The sequence below is a fragment of the Rhincodon typus genome, chromosome 45 (assembly GCF_021869965.1).
Source record: "Rhincodon typus isolate 14 chromosome 45, sRhiTyp1.1, whole genome shotgun sequence".
In the NCBI taxonomy this organism is placed as follows: domain Eukaryota; kingdom Metazoa; phylum Chordata; class Chondrichthyes; order Orectolobiformes; family Rhincodontidae; genus Rhincodon; species Rhincodon typus.
Window position 1 is genome coordinate 2,227,033 of NC_063376.1, and position 15,108 is coordinate 2,242,140.

Here is a 15,108-nt window from a genome sequence, read left to right on the forward strand (position 1 = left end):
AGCCCCATTTCTGAAGAAGGGTCCCAACCCGAAACGTCAACTTTCCTGCTCCTCTGATGCTGCCTGGCCTGCTGTGTTCCTCCAGCTCCACACTGTGTTATCTCAGGTGTAAATAAGTTGAGTCAGCTTGTGCAGCTGTCATTCGGCAACAGGGGACATCCCACGAACTACAAATGTACAATCAATCAATGACAGGACACGAGGAAGCTCAAAAACAGTGGGATCTTGGGTTGCTTGTCCATAGACCTCTGAAGATGGCGAGTCATTTAACAGGGTAGTTAAGGCATATGAGGCAAGTACCTTTATCAGTCCTGGCATCGTTGATAAGGGCACAGAGGTTGTGTTGGAGCTGTACAGGTCTTTGGTTTGACTATGACTGGAGTACTGCATGCAGTTCTGGTCACCACAATAAAGGAAGGATGTGATTGTGCTGGAGGGGGTGCAGAGAAGATACACCAGGATATTGCCTGGAATGAAGCAGTTTAGCTATGAACAAAGGCTGGATAAGCTCAGGTTGTTTTCTTTGGAGCAGAGAAGGTGGGAGAAGGGATGTGATTGAGGTGTATAAGATTGAGGGGATGGACAGAATGGATAAAAAACAGCTGCTCCCCTTTGTCGAAGAGTCAGTAACAAGGTGGCATGATTTTAAGGTGAAAGGCAAGAGGTTTAGAGGGGATTTGAGGAAAATGTTTTTCACTGAGAATGTGGTGGGAATCTGGAATGCACTGCCAGGGACAACAGTTGAGACAGAAAACCTCAGAACCTTTAAGAAAGAGTTGGATGAGCACTAGAAATGTCATAACATTTAAGACTGTGGGCCAAGTGCTGGAAAATGGGACTTGCGTAGATTTAGGGAGTAACTTTTTGTTGGTGCGGACTCTATGGATTGAAGGGCCTCTTCTGTACTGTATGATTCTATGAAATGAATGGCTGGTTAATCTGTACGACTGGAAGTTTGCAGAAATATTAGGAGGATTCTTCACTTTTTCTGGGAATAGCGATGGACTCAGTACTATCCAGCAAGACACATTGAGGCTTCACTTTGTGTGAATGACCTACTTTGTAATCTGTGAAGTACATGCAAGATGTTAAATCCAACTGTCCTATCCACTGTTTATTTTGTTGACCATTACGTGCCACAACAGGCATTACCAATCAGCACAATGCCCAAATTACTGCCTGCAGTGCTACTGGAGATCTGTTAGTATGTTGTGTTAAATGTCTAGCCCCAGTTTGTCACCCTTCAACCATCGTTGCTGAAGGTGTCACACTTTGATGGAGAATTGTTTTAGTTACAAAAGCAGTCCAGAGGTGGAAGCCTGAAATTTATGGATGTTAGAATTTACAGGTGGATAACATTTAACATAGAAAATAGCAGCAGGAGTAGGCCATCCGACCCCTCGAGCCTGCTCTGCCATTCAGTAGGATCATGGCTGATCGTCAAACTCAATATCCTAATCTCAACCTCCCCACAAATCTCTTGATTCCTTTAGCTTCAAGAGCTATATCTATCTCCTCCTTGAAAACACAATGTTTTGGCCTTAACTGCTTTCTGTGATAGTGAATTCCACAGGCTCACCACTCTCTGGGTGAAGGAATTTTTTGTTATCAGAGTCCTAAAAGGTTTACCCCTTATCCATAACCTATGACCCCTAGTTCTGGACTCCCCCACCATCAGGAATATCTTCCTGCATCTAAAGCTTTCTGAAAGACCAAAGAAACCACATTCACTAGTTTCCCCGGATCAATTCTGCTAGATACATCCTCAAGCATTCCAGTAGATTTGTCTGTTTATGTTTTTTTCTGAGGGGAATTAAATGCAAGAGTAGAGACGTTATGCTTCAGTTATACAGGGCATTGGTGGCACCCCATCTGGGCAACACTGGTCATCATACTTATGGAAGGATGTTAATGCAGTGGAAGCAGTTAAGAGAAGGTTTACGCGACTAATACTTGTAATGAGCAGCCTGCCTTATGAGGAAAGGTTAGACAGACTAAGCCTGTATTCACTGGAGTTTGAAAGAGTCAGAGGTGACTTAATTGAAACATATACGATCCTGAAAGATCTTAACTGGTGGATGTGGAAATGATGTTTCCTCTTATGGAAGAATATAGAACTAGGATTGTAATTTAAAATAATGTGTCACCCATATAAGACAAGTGATAAGAGGAGAAACAGTTTCTGTGATGGTTGTGAGTCTTTGGAATTGCCTTCTTCAAAAGGCTGTGAATGTAGAATTTTTAAGTATTTTTAAAGCAGAGTGAGTTATTATTGATTGAGGCACAGTGGCTCAGTGGTTAGGACTGCTGCCTCACAGCACCGGTGTGGGAGGGCAGAGGGGAGATCTGGGTGGGATGCTGTATGGAGGGGCAATGTGAACTTGATGGGCTGCATGGCCTGTTTCCTCCCTGTAGGGATTCTATGATTCTAAAGGGATGAAAACTTATTGGGAGAATGCAGGAATATAGAGTTGAGGTTAAAATCAGCCATGAATGGCAGAGCAGGCTTGAAAAGAACGAGTGGCCTACTCTTGTTCTTTATTCCTTGTTGAATTGTTATGAACACTGAAATGACATTCCTAAAGGGATACACCAGTCTGTTGGTTGTGCCTTTATAGTTCATTTCCAGATTCCAAACCGTTCAGGAGTATTAGCAGAGGAGGGCCTTAACTTAGTTATAAAAATGATGATGCCAAGACAAACAAAATGATTCATCTAAAACCCATGCTCAAAAGTGTTTCTTTTTTGATTTAAGTGACCTTGCTTGTGTGTACGAATGTTAGGCTGGAATGCAAAATGATCGATCCCAGCGGACAGACAGCATTTCCTTACCTGCAAAGCACCGAGTACAGCCAAGTATATGTCAATGGTATGTATATGGCGAGAGGACTTCTAGTGCATGTATTGCTGACAAACACTGAAGGATGGGGCCCTGTTTTCTTGTGCTACCTCATGACTAGAGGGATGGGAGTGAACCCTAATAAGGGAGGGTTGGTAAGAAAATAGAAAATGTAGTCAGTAGATTTTTGTTGGGTGAACAGTTTGAAGGTTATGGACCCAAGGCAGACAGATGAATTTAGAAGTATAGCTCAATCTAAGTGTCAGACCAGCTCAGGTGACAGAATGATCTCCTGTTCCTATGTCAGCCTCCTAATGTAGGTTTACTCAGTAAATAGTTGGAATGGAGAGAGACTTGATTTGGTTCACTTGACACTTCTAAAAGAAAGCTTGATCAGACGAGAATATAATTTTTATCTGAGAGAAAATGTCTAGCACTGTGTTGGAGATGTGGAGGACCCTTAATAGACTTGCTCGCATTCTATGAATGAAGTTAAACTAATCCTTTGCAACATATTATGTTTGATTGCTGGAGGCACACATTCCACCCCAAAACTGTTGATAAAAACAGTATAAGGGATCACCCATTTAAGACGGTGACAAGGAGAACTTTTTTGTCACAGAAGCTCATGAGACTTTGGACCTCTCTTCCTCAAAGAGAGATGGAAGTAGAATTTTTAAATATTTTTGAAGCAAAAGTAAATAGATGCTTGATAATAAAGCAGGTGAAAGATTATTGAGGGCAGGCGGGAAAATGGTGTAATCCGATGAGCCATGATCTTACTGAATGGCACAGCAGGCTTGCGATACTGAGTGACCTCCTCCTGATCCTAACTGATACTTTCATAAACTTAACAGCAACATGAGGCCCTAGAACAGCTGAGGATTTGTTCCTGCCTTTTAGGTCATTTGAGGTAGCATGTTTTGGTCAGTGCATTGAGTATAAGATTTGGGATGTCATGTTGCTGCTGTACAGAATATTGGTTAGGCCACTTTTGGAACACCGTGTTCAGTTTAGTCTCCCTGCAGTAGGAAAGACGTTGTGAAACTTGAAAGGGTGCAGAAAAGATTGACGAGGATGTTGCCAGGCTTGGAAGGATTTGAGCTATAAGGACGGGCTGAATAGGCTGGAGCTATTTTCCCTGGACCGTCAGAGGCTGAGGGGAGACCTTATTGAGGTTTATAAAATCATGAGGGGCATGGATAGGGTGAATAGCCAAGGTCGTTCTCTCAGAGTGGGGGAGTCAAACTAGCAGGCATAGGTTTAAGATGAGAGGAGTAAGTTATAAAAAGGTCCCTAAGGGGCAACGTTTTCACGCAGAGGGTGGTGTGTGTATGAAATGAGCTGCCAGAGGAAGTGTTAGAGGCTGGTACGATTACAACATTTAAAAGGCATCTGGATGGGTATATAACCAAATGCTAGCAAATGGAACTAGATTTTTATAGGTTATCTGGACGGCATGGATAAGTTTGACCAAAGGACTGTTTCCGTACTGTACGACTGTATGTAGACAACTACTGCCCCAACTTCTTATCAGCTCACAGTGACAAATAAGCTTGGAATTTGGTGGGCTGGCTACTGCACCAAGCTTTTACAGTTATCTGTCCAGCAGGCAAGAAATGGTGTGTGACATTATGTGCAGTTCCCCTGGTCTCTGAGCATAGACGTAATTCACTGCATAATGTCTTGACTAAGGTCTTAATGTATTTCCACCTTCACCTGTCCCCTTTAGGTCATCATCATGGGAAATTATACGTGAAAAACCCAAAGGTAAAGGAGTTTATTAATTGGATACAATCTGCCAAGGATCAAGAAAGGGACACATTAAGCCACACTCAGATTGGTGGATGTTACACCTATCCTCCCCTTCCTCCAAGCGAGCGGGATTATCGACGTGAAATACTTGGTGAGGAAGCTGGATCTGGTCTCTTGCTTAATGTCCAGTGTCACGTATTTATTTTATCTGCTTTGGGCTTCTCTGCTCGGCTGCTGTCTGCGCTCCCTCTTAGAAGGCTGTGGTCTCAATACTACTGCAGAAGGTTGGGACATAATATAGGCTGACACTTTAATTGCAGCCAATGCTTCACTGTAGGAGTTGCAGTCTTTCTGTTGCTTTATCTGCCCTTCAAGGTGGACATAAAAGTTTTCACCACCACAATTCATAGATTGCCCTAGTGTCCTGCAGTCACTCGACATGACTATCAAAATATTGTTACTTTAAGACAGGTTGCCCTCCCTTCTATGTCATGTAAGTTTTGTGCAACTTCACTGTTTAAGGGGGTTACTGTGATCTAATGTATGGTGGTATGCAGTGCCTACAGGAAAGGAGCAAAAACATTTGTGCTTTTTTTTTAAGAAAAGCCAAATCTATCTTTTTTAGGTATGTCTCCCTTGACTACGATGTCTGAATTGAAGCAGTACCTGAATCAGCTGGAGTATCGAGAGTATAGGCAGGTCACTGTACAGGGACGAATCAAATCTGTAAAATACCAGTTACTGGGCAGAATGGATGAAGAGGTAACAGAGATGTCTAAACAGTTGTTTTACAATGGGGTTGGTGGCAAAAGGAAGAGACTAAGAATGGAATATTGTATAGAATACATTGACTTGAGTAGTGTTGGGAAAGGAGAAATTGTATTTGTTTGTGTGCTTCTAGACATGCCAGATGGAATCACTAGGGCAGCATTACCTAACTCAAAGACATCTTGTGTCACCTGTGGTCAGAGCTTGCACCTCAAGATCTGTGGGTCCAGATCCCACCGTGGAAAATTGAGCATTATAACCAAGTAGACACTCAAAAAGTAGAATACTGATCGAGTGTTGTACTGTTGGAGGTAATAGATGAAACATCAAACCAAGGCTTTGTCTGCATTCTGGTGAACTTAAAAGAATCCAAGGGATTACTTTGAAGAAGACCAGGGAAGTGTGCCTAGTCTCCTGGCTGATGTGTATATGCGACATAACATTACGAGAAAACGTGTTTTCTGGCCATTTTCTGATGACAGCTTGCTGAGCACAAATTGACTGCTGTGCTTCCTACCTCACAACAAAGACTTTACAGCCAACTGATTATTTTTGAAGTTGAGTTTTTAAATGTCCCAATGTCACTTTGTACAGAAACATGTTTCCTCGTTGTTTCATGTCAATGCACCAATAAGATACCCTTGCTATCTTACAAGGCAGTAATACACCACCTTTCACCATATCGGGGGTTTGTGCTGGGTAAAGAAGACACTGATGTAGGCTTTTGTGAAGTTACTTCTTGGTGGAAGAACAGGAAGTTGCTGTCATATGATCAGATTTCCAGCCTATCAGGTAGCCAATTGGTTTCTCTGGCAAGTTCTTGTCTTACAGTTTACTGAAGTCTATAATGCTGTTGGAGGAACTGAGGAGTGTGAAGAATTACTTGATGCTGACCAGCCATTTCGGGGCACAAGAGGAAACAAAAGTCCTGTAATCCCTGTCATGAGGTGAGGTTTATTTTCCAGGTGTGGAAATGTGGAATTGTTTTCTGTTGTTGGAGATTTGTGTTTGTGAAGGCAAGACATATTTATTTGTAAGGAATGGAATTTTTTTCCAGCTGGGGACTAGTTCAAGCATTCCAAGTCAGTTATTTTGCTGGTTAGAGAAACCAGCTACTTGAATTACTCAGTGCTCGAGATCTCCTGTCCCCTGGTGAAGGCAATGACCAACGTATGGGGTTTGTGTTCAAAACTCCCTCTGCCTGTTTCACATTCATGAATCTGAACAGTGAGTGCCAATGAGCTAGTTGATTGCAAAGAGCATTGTGGTGTAGTCTGGTGTGCAGCCAGTTACATTTCTAGGTGGGGTGGGGAGTTGGTCATTGGGATGATTATCAGACGTAGGAATCTTGGCTGATTTCTCCCACCCTCTCTCTCACATTTTCCAGAGACCTCTTACTTTGCTGCCAGGGCTAATGCCAGATTACAGACTAGAGAGTGGATCCGAGGGTGTTCCTCATCTTGTTGGGCAAGTTACCATCTCAAACAACTCAAACGATAATCAAAAGACATAATTAGCAGCAGTAATCCAGGAGAGTGAAACCAAGTTTGGAAAGGTAGACAAAAGGTTGTGATCAGGTGACAAGCATAGCTTTTAGTTCCCCTGTGTTGTGAGATGTAACTGAGGGAGCTAACAATTCGCACAGTTTAGAGACACTGGGGGTTTGGAAAGGGGCATAGGAGGGGAGCGTGAGTCATACAGTAGGAGGCAGTACAGTGAGACCTAACTTCGCCACAAAGGAACACCATAAACTTCTCTGTTGGAAATGCGACTGAATTAATATACTGTAACTTTATGTTTCACCAGTGGACCTCCTCCAAAAAAACAAGCGGGCTTGTCAAAGAAAAGAAAAAGAAAAGGCGCATTCTGCGAGAGAAAATGCACACCAGTGAGGTAACTGAAGCATTCACTCACTCTGAATGTCTTGCTGCTCAGCACTGCACGTCTAATGGATGAACTCCAATTCCTTCCTAAAGGTGCTGACTAGAGGATATAACTGTAACATATCCACTAATAAGTGAAACAGAGAATTAGGGAGAAACCTTTTTGCCCAACCAATGGTGAGAGTGAGGAACTCGCTACAAAAGACAGTGACTGAGGTGAATTGTGTAGAAACATTTAAGGGGAATCTGGATAAATACTTGGTGGAGAAACGAATAGAAGATTGTGCTAATAGGTTCTGATAAAGAGGAAGCTTGTACAGAGCATAAAGTTTACCATGGGCCAAAAGGTGTGTTTCTGTGCTGTGAACACTGCATAATTCTTGTAAGTCTGCATTTAAATTCTCCATGAGCTCACATTGTCTTCACAACCCAGTAAACGCCTCACCTTTAGGCTGGAGTTCTTCTCTGTGTTCCCTCGCTTAGCTCCACTGTGCACAAGTTCCAAATTGCAAGAACAATTGAGAACAATGTTGTAACTTATCCAGAATTGCACACATTCAGCAACATCATCCTTTTAAACTTCGCAAGTTCCATATCTTTTAGTGCACTATGTTCTAATGCTTATATCCTCTGCTCTCTAACCTCTGACAGCTCCATATTTTCCTTCCTGCAGATGTGGTGACAATGCCTATGTACACTACCTTCCAAATCTCTTAAATCTCTTTACTGAATAATAGCTGTTCACTTAAAAATAGATGTCATGGTTGTTTAATGTAGAAGAAAAAAAGTGGGAATAGAAGTTAGCCCCTTGAGCTGACTCTGCCATAATTAAAATAATGGCTAATCTGATTGTGGCCGTAACTCCACTTTTGCTTTCTGACCACCTGTGACTTTTCGTGGATCAAAAACATGTCTCAGTCAGTCTTGAATATATTCAGCGGCCTTGCCTCCACTGCTGTTTGTCGGAGGAAATTCTAAAGATTGACAATCCTGCGAGAAAAGAAATTCCTCCTCTTTGCTGTCCTAAATAGGAGCTCCTTTATTCTTAAACTTTCAAAACCTTGTTTTTCAACAAGATCACCTCTTCTAAATGCCACTGAACCACGATCTGATTAATGTTTCCTCATGAGACAGCTGCTTTGTTCCAGGTATCGACTTAGTGAATTTTCTGTGAAGAACCTCCTCAAATAAGGAAATCAAAACTGTACACAGTACTCTGAATGTCATCTCACCAATTCCCTATATAACTGTAGCAAGAGTTCCTACTTTTATGCTTTAAAAAATGTACTCTGGACTTTAGAAGCACAGAGTTCAAATCCAAAGCATTTGTGCAAAAGCTTTGTAAATTACTGGTTGGGCCTCAGCTGGGTTGTTGCTTCAGATATTAAGCATTACATTTTCAAAAGATGTTGAGGTCTGGAGAGAGTGGAGAAGAGCTTTATGAGACTGGCCAGAATGGGGGACTTCAGTTATTTGAGAAAACTGAGCAGCTGAGATTGTTCTCTTTAGGGCTTGAAGAGAGATTTAAAGTAGTTCTTCTATATTACTCCTACTAATACAGTAAAAAGGGAGAAACAGTTAGCACTGGCAGAATGGATGGGAAACCAGAGAACACACTTAAGATCATTAGTAAAAGAACCAGAGGGGGAAATGGGGGATTACCTTTTATAGGGTGAGTTGTAGTGATCTGAAACATGCTGCCTAAAATGATGGTGGAAACCAATTCAAAAATGGCTTTCAAAAGGGAGTTATTTGCAGGGCTATAGGGAAAGGGCAAAGGAATGGGGCTAATGGGAAAACTGTTTTAAAGAGACACAATAGGCACAGTGGGCTGAACAGCCTCCTCTGCCGTATCATTTTGTAAAAAGGTAACTCTTTGACTCTGATTTCTACGACCTTTTAGTACGTGACAATAAATTCTAGTTTTCACTTAAACTCTCCCTAGTGAAACATTTAGAACATTAGTATGTGAAAGCACCACATAGTATAATTAGTTCCTTTTTAACCTAGACTCGGTAAGGATACAGAATCAACTGGGGAGGAAGAGAATCCAACTCACCATCTACGAAAACATGAGAAGGACATGAACCGTGATGCAAGTCCTGGGAAAGGTTCGAACAAACCAAGCTTCCTCACAGCATTCAGTGTTTTGTTCTGTTATTAGGATATGGCTATGGGTTATCACCCCAAAGGTGATAACTCCTGAAGTCAGAATATGACTGAGCTGTGATCCCATGCCCTGCTGTTCTCCTTAGCAGCTAAAGATCTGGCTGTATTCTGTGACTAGGTTCTCAAATGCAGCATGCCAGTGCTGGTGAGATACCAGAGGACAGCTGGTACCTGACAAACTCACAAGCCAGCACTTTTGTGGCTGCAGAGATTAATACGTGGAACCATCTCTGCTATGTTTGAGTCGATTCAAGTTTGGAAAGGAACTAATCGACCCTCTCTTGTCCCAAAAACAGGTTAGAAACATTGAGAGGCTCTTTGATATTATCTGTTGGCGCCAATTCTGTTGGCGCCAATTCATGTTCTATGTTATTTTCATCCAGATAGTTTATCAATGTCCCAGCAGTCTGATGTAATGGAGAAAACCAGGATTAGTTTGAGTTTGTCGTTGTAATTAGAATCATGGTTCTTGTGGAGGCTATTCTGTCAATTTTGTCTGTATTGGCTTTTTTGTATAGACGTAGATTTTGCCCACTGCAGTTACATTTTTTAAAATTATTACTGAATCTGCATCCACCATTCATTCAAGCAGCACATTACGCATCATCACAACAAAATGGAAAATTCTCTGTTCCTGCACCTTCCCACCAAATTGTTTCAGTTTAGCTTATATTTACTGACCTTATTCTTTATACCATAATGAATCCCTTAATATTTCTTTGCCTTAAATTTCACCTGCCAAGTGTCTCAAAGAGTCATAGAGGTCTACAGCACAGAAAAAGGCTTTTTGGCCCATCGGATCTGCACCAGTCAAAAATAACCATCTGACTATTCTAATCCCATTTTCCAGCAATTGGTCCATAGCCTTGTATTCCTTGGCATCACTAGTGCACATCTATCTAATTCTTCTGTGTCCTCCTGAATGAAGTCTGTTATTTTACTCACAGTTTGCTACATTTGAATTTTGTGTAATCTGAAGTTATGCCCTAGATCATCAATATATTACAGTAATAATTTTTCATGATTATAGGTAAAGATCTATATGCATTTCAGGATAGTAGATTAGTCTGGGCTTGATACAGGGCTATAATGGGAGAGTGGAGCAATGGGGTTGGTCAGGGACTAAATCAGGTTATGAAGAAAAAGTGAGGCTATGGGATTGATGATGCAGGACAAAGGGGAGAGAGAAGAGCAGTGTGATTAGTTTGGGGTTTATACAAGGCTATTTGGAGACAGCATGTCAATGGAATTGGTTTGGGGATTGATATAGGGTTGTAGGGAAGGCATGAGTCAACAGAATTAGTTTGGGGATTGCTGCAAAGTTGTGAGGAGAGAGCAAGGCACTTGGATTATTTTGGCATTGATGTAAGTATTTGGGAAGACACGACAGTGGGAATATTCAGGATTGATCTGCAAAGCAAAAGATAAGATGGGCTGAATGGCCACCTATTGAGCTGTAAATTTCTGTGACACTCATCTTGTGGGTTTATTTACATTGTATCCAACGTTTAAGATAGGCTAAAATATCAACATAGAGTTGGGGGTTGAGATGTTAAATATCAGTGTTGTTCAACTGTTCAAATCAAAAGATTTTATAATTTTAGCTGAAGAGCAGAGACTTTTCTTGGTCTGATTCCTAAAGCAATAACATTAAAAGTAGATTCATAACCACCAATCTTTGCAGTGCATATAGTTGTACTATGCACAAAATGGCTTCTGCATTCACTTCCATAATAATGGCTGTACTGTTAAACTGTTTTATATGAAGCAGACTTAGATGTGAAATTTGGAATGGTATGAATGCAGCACAGTTGTTCTTCCTTTTAAAGCTCTAAACTTCATAAAAGCATGTGAGGAGTTCTGCACAGACTCTGATGATATGGAGGAGACGCCAAGTGCAATGAGCTTAGCCCATCCCATCTTCTCTTGGACTGCCTGCCCGTCACAGCAGGAGCACATCGCCCATCGCGGAGACATTTCCCAAATGGTGGCTCGTCGCTTCCACTTCAGAGACAAGTCCTTGCTCCTCAAAACCTTTGGTCTCCAGCCCTCTAATTTTTCTGGAATCCCAGCAGGTCAGATTGAGGATCTGGAACACTGTGAACCAGCGTGTTGCTGCGGATACTACACTGTGACCATTTTAGGTAAAGGGAGCTTGGTTAACAAGATCTGGCAGTCTCAAGATTTTGCTACTGTCAGCATGTATTGGCAGTTTGTGCAGGAGCTTCTGGATCCTGGGACTAGCCTGTACATTCCAATTTTTAGGTTGTCACAAGTCTTTGGGGAAAGCATGGACGATGAGATTAGTTTGGATACAAATCTATAGGAGGAGTGTAATTACTTTGAAACTGATACAGAGCTGTGGTGAGAGAATAGAGCAGTGGGATTAATTTGGGATAATGTTCTATAGGGAGATATTGGGACAGAGAGGATTAGAATTGGATTCCTCTTGCAAGGAGTTGATAGACACAGTGGGGCAAATGGCCATCTGTAGACTTTGGCCCTGTATGATTCTAGTGCTGTAGGTTCCAACTTTGGTCACTTTCCTTTGTAATGTGCTGTGTGTTGCTGGAATATAATGCCTCCGATACTATTGCCCTTCAGAAGGCTTCTCCAAGAGCTGTTCATATGTGACCTTGTCAGCTCTTCTGAAATCTCCCAGGGATATGGACAGCAATCAGGTAAAAGTTACTTATTTTCAAATCATTCATATCAATGGAGGTTTTATTGGTATGGCTGCCATTTATTGTCTATCCCCAGTTGCTTTAAGGAGGTTGTTGTGGGCCTTCTATTTGTCTGAACACTCCTATCTTTGCCTTATTCGAAATTTCCACCCCTGATGCTTGGTGGGAGGGATGGTTTTGATTGTGATCTGGAGCAGGAACTCTGTGTTCCTTAATCTAAGAGTGTTAATATCCAATCGACAGCTGAGATTATTACAGCAAAGTTTGGAAATACCTTCAACAACTTGATCTTAAGTTAGGAGAAAAGGGGATATTAAACGGGAATCTTACTTGTTTTATCCTCTCTCAATTTCCAGGACTGAATGAAGAGCTGTCTTTAGATGCCATCTTTCTCCCTATCATTTCCAGGTTGGATCACAGAGCGATGTATCCTGCCAAGCACAGCAACACCCTGATCTCCATTCTGGCTCACGGAGGGCCAGCATCCAGCCAGACCTGCCATACTGGCACAGACAGTGCAGAGAGCTCTACACCTTCCCCTGGTAATTGACCCTACTGTTGTCTTCTCTCTCTGTTCCTGAATATACTGACTCTGACTGAGTTCCAACTGCCTACTGATAGCTTAACTCTGTTCCCACTCTTCATCATCTCACTATTACCACATCCTTTTGTTTCCTTATCCTTTGATGTGGAAGGCATGACCCTATTTTTGACATCCAGTTTTTACCAGCAGCAAAAGAGGGTGGTGCTGAATTCAAAGAGATCCCATTTTGACTGTACGAGAGCCTTCATTTGCAGTGTTGGCGTTGGGAATTAATGGAGTATTTTGAAACTTTGTATAACTGTTATAATCTGAAATTCTTGCAGTGGTCTGCTTTTCAAACTTTAAATAAAAAACTGGATGCAGCTGTCAAGGAGTTTTTAAAAAAAAAAAACTCTGCTAAACTATTTTGAAATGACAGGTGTAAGTTAGAAAAAGAAGCATCTGGTCGTGCAGTTTCAGTAGAGCTCTTTGTTAACATTTACCCAAGGAAATGTCATTGTTATGTTATGTCATTGGAGGGTTGGTGTACACTTGATAGGCTGAATGGCCGGTTTCTGCACTCTAGGGATTTTGTGATTCACCCTTTAAAATATTCAATGACCCAACCTCCATTGCACAATGAGGAAGGCAACTACAAACCAATAAGCCTGTAAGACAATGTTCGTCACTTCTAATTTAAATGAGGCTGCTTATTTTTAAAGTGTCCCATAGTTCTAGTTTTTCCCAAAGAGGGAAAATCCTCTCAGCATCTATCCATCAATTCATAGTTCTGTTTCAATAAGATCACCTTTCATTCTTCTAAGCGCCAATGGATAAGTTTTGAAAACCAAGCAGTACAAAAGTGAAAATTGACAGTTTTTAACCTAACCTACAAATCACGGATTTGCTTATTGACAGGTGACATTCTCAGATCTGCAGTTGGTTTGGAGGAAATGCTGTTCATCTTTATCCTCGATATCTGCAATCAAGGAGGCACGAATGTTGAAGTTGTTCTCAATCGTGCCTATGTCCAGCACAGAGCTCTCTGAACCACTCAAGCATTTTTGTTTCTTTTTATCCCCCAACAATATTTGCTTGGACTGGATTGAATGCAGTTCTCAGTCACATTGGAATTTTAATTTTGTTTTGTTTTTTTCTGTACTTATAAAAAGAAAAAAAATCTGTTCCTATGGAACTGTATCAATCTTTGTCATCTCTTCCCATTACTACTACTGAAGTCTAATTGGTGAACAAAGACCCTTCTCTCAACTGCCCTCCCCCACCCCAAAACATATACACAGGAGTGTTTGATGGCAACAGTGTGGAGAGAACCTTATCTAATGTGTCCTGTATCTGCCTCTCACTGACTAAGAGGTGTTCATTCACCAGCAGTTAAGCAATGGAAAAAATTGATTAAAGGTTTTTCATTCCTCTGCCCATGAATTGCTATATGAAGAGACTGTGTATTGACATTTTGACTAAAGGCTAAGGTTTCATTCCTGTCAAGTTCCGAGTTGACCGATCTGAACAACTGACCCAGGTAAGGTCTGGCATCATAGGAAAGATGGTGGGGAGAGAAATCAAGAGGAGGAGGAAAAAGAAATCTGTTAAGCAATTTATTTATCATTGACATGCTGGGAATTCTCTTAGCAAATATGGGTTTGGTTTGTATGTATTTAAAGAACAGGTTAAAACAACTCAAAAGAAAAAAAAATGTTGTTAATAATTTAGTCTTAAGGCAGGGAGAGAGTGTTTATTTTGAAGTGTCTTTTCCCCCTGTAGCCAGGGAATGAAATAATTAGCTTTTTATGTAAATTTGCTGTTACTTTTTCTACAAATGTTAGTTCCAGCTGAGCAATTAATTTTAAATTTATTGGAACAGGCATCAATAGTTAGATTGTTTATAGAAAATAAGATTGACAGAAAATGGATTATTAGGGTGAGCACAATAGAAGGGCATCAGGCAGAAATTGGCGGAACCTGTCAGATTATGGAGTCTTACTGTGCACTCTATTTATACTGAATGAGTCACTAATCCAGGGTTGGGTGCTATGTTTTATGATTGGAGATTGTTTTCCTAATTTTTTGATTATGAATAATTGCTAACTTGACTGGCAAAATTGGTTTGCTGCCTTCTGTCACTGTATTTGCAGCACCTTAATCCTGTCACCCTACTGATAGCAAACCATTGAGGCGCTCTGGAATACACTGTATCCAGGGAGAGTGAATTGGTGTACTTGTTTTGACTGATGTGTTCTTATTTATATACAATGTCAAAGGCTATTTAATCAAGAAACTATTTTGGTAAAGGTTGGTATCTAAGTTCTGCACTCTTCAGGTAAAATCTTTCAAGTTTCATTTCAAATTGTGTGTGTGGTGGAGGCATGGGGAGAAAGAGTTTGTTGAAGCATCTTTTTTTAAAAAAAAGTTAGAGAATTGATCTACATGAACAGGAAGTGAAATGGGAATTTGGTGCAGGATGAGTTC

At 41.1% G+C, this 15,108-nt stretch overlaps 1 protein-coding gene across 3 annotated transcripts in view; it reads left to right on the forward strand.

Annotated features, from left to right (window-relative positions):
- Positions 1 to 14,325, forward strand: part of LOC109914033 (RPA-related protein RADX-like) — a 30,419-nt gene extending 16,094 nt beyond the window's left edge. For 2 of the 3 annotated variants that reach the window (XM_020513605.2, XM_048620259.1), the window contains 9 exons: positions 2,756 to 2,869; positions 4,572 to 4,745; positions 5,220 to 5,356; positions 6,194 to 6,309; positions 7,169 to 7,255; positions 9,256 to 9,356; positions 11,244 to 11,558; positions 12,455 to 12,640; positions 13,540 to 14,325. In XM_020513605.2, coding sequence (XP_020369194.2) covers positions 2,756 to 2,869; positions 4,572 to 4,745; positions 5,220 to 5,356; positions 6,194 to 6,309; positions 7,169 to 7,255; positions 9,256 to 9,356; positions 11,244 to 11,558; positions 12,455 to 12,640; positions 13,540 to 13,670 — 1,361 coding nt within the window. In that variant the 3' untranslated portion in view covers positions 13,671 to 14,325. The remainder of the gene's footprint in view (positions 1 to 2,755; positions 2,870 to 4,571; positions 4,746 to 5,219; positions 5,357 to 6,193; positions 6,310 to 7,168; positions 7,256 to 9,255; positions 9,357 to 11,243; positions 11,559 to 12,454; positions 12,641 to 13,539) is intronic. The other variant, XM_048620258.1, reaches the window with a different exon arrangement.
- Positions 14,326 to 15,108: the final 783 nt, after the last annotated feature.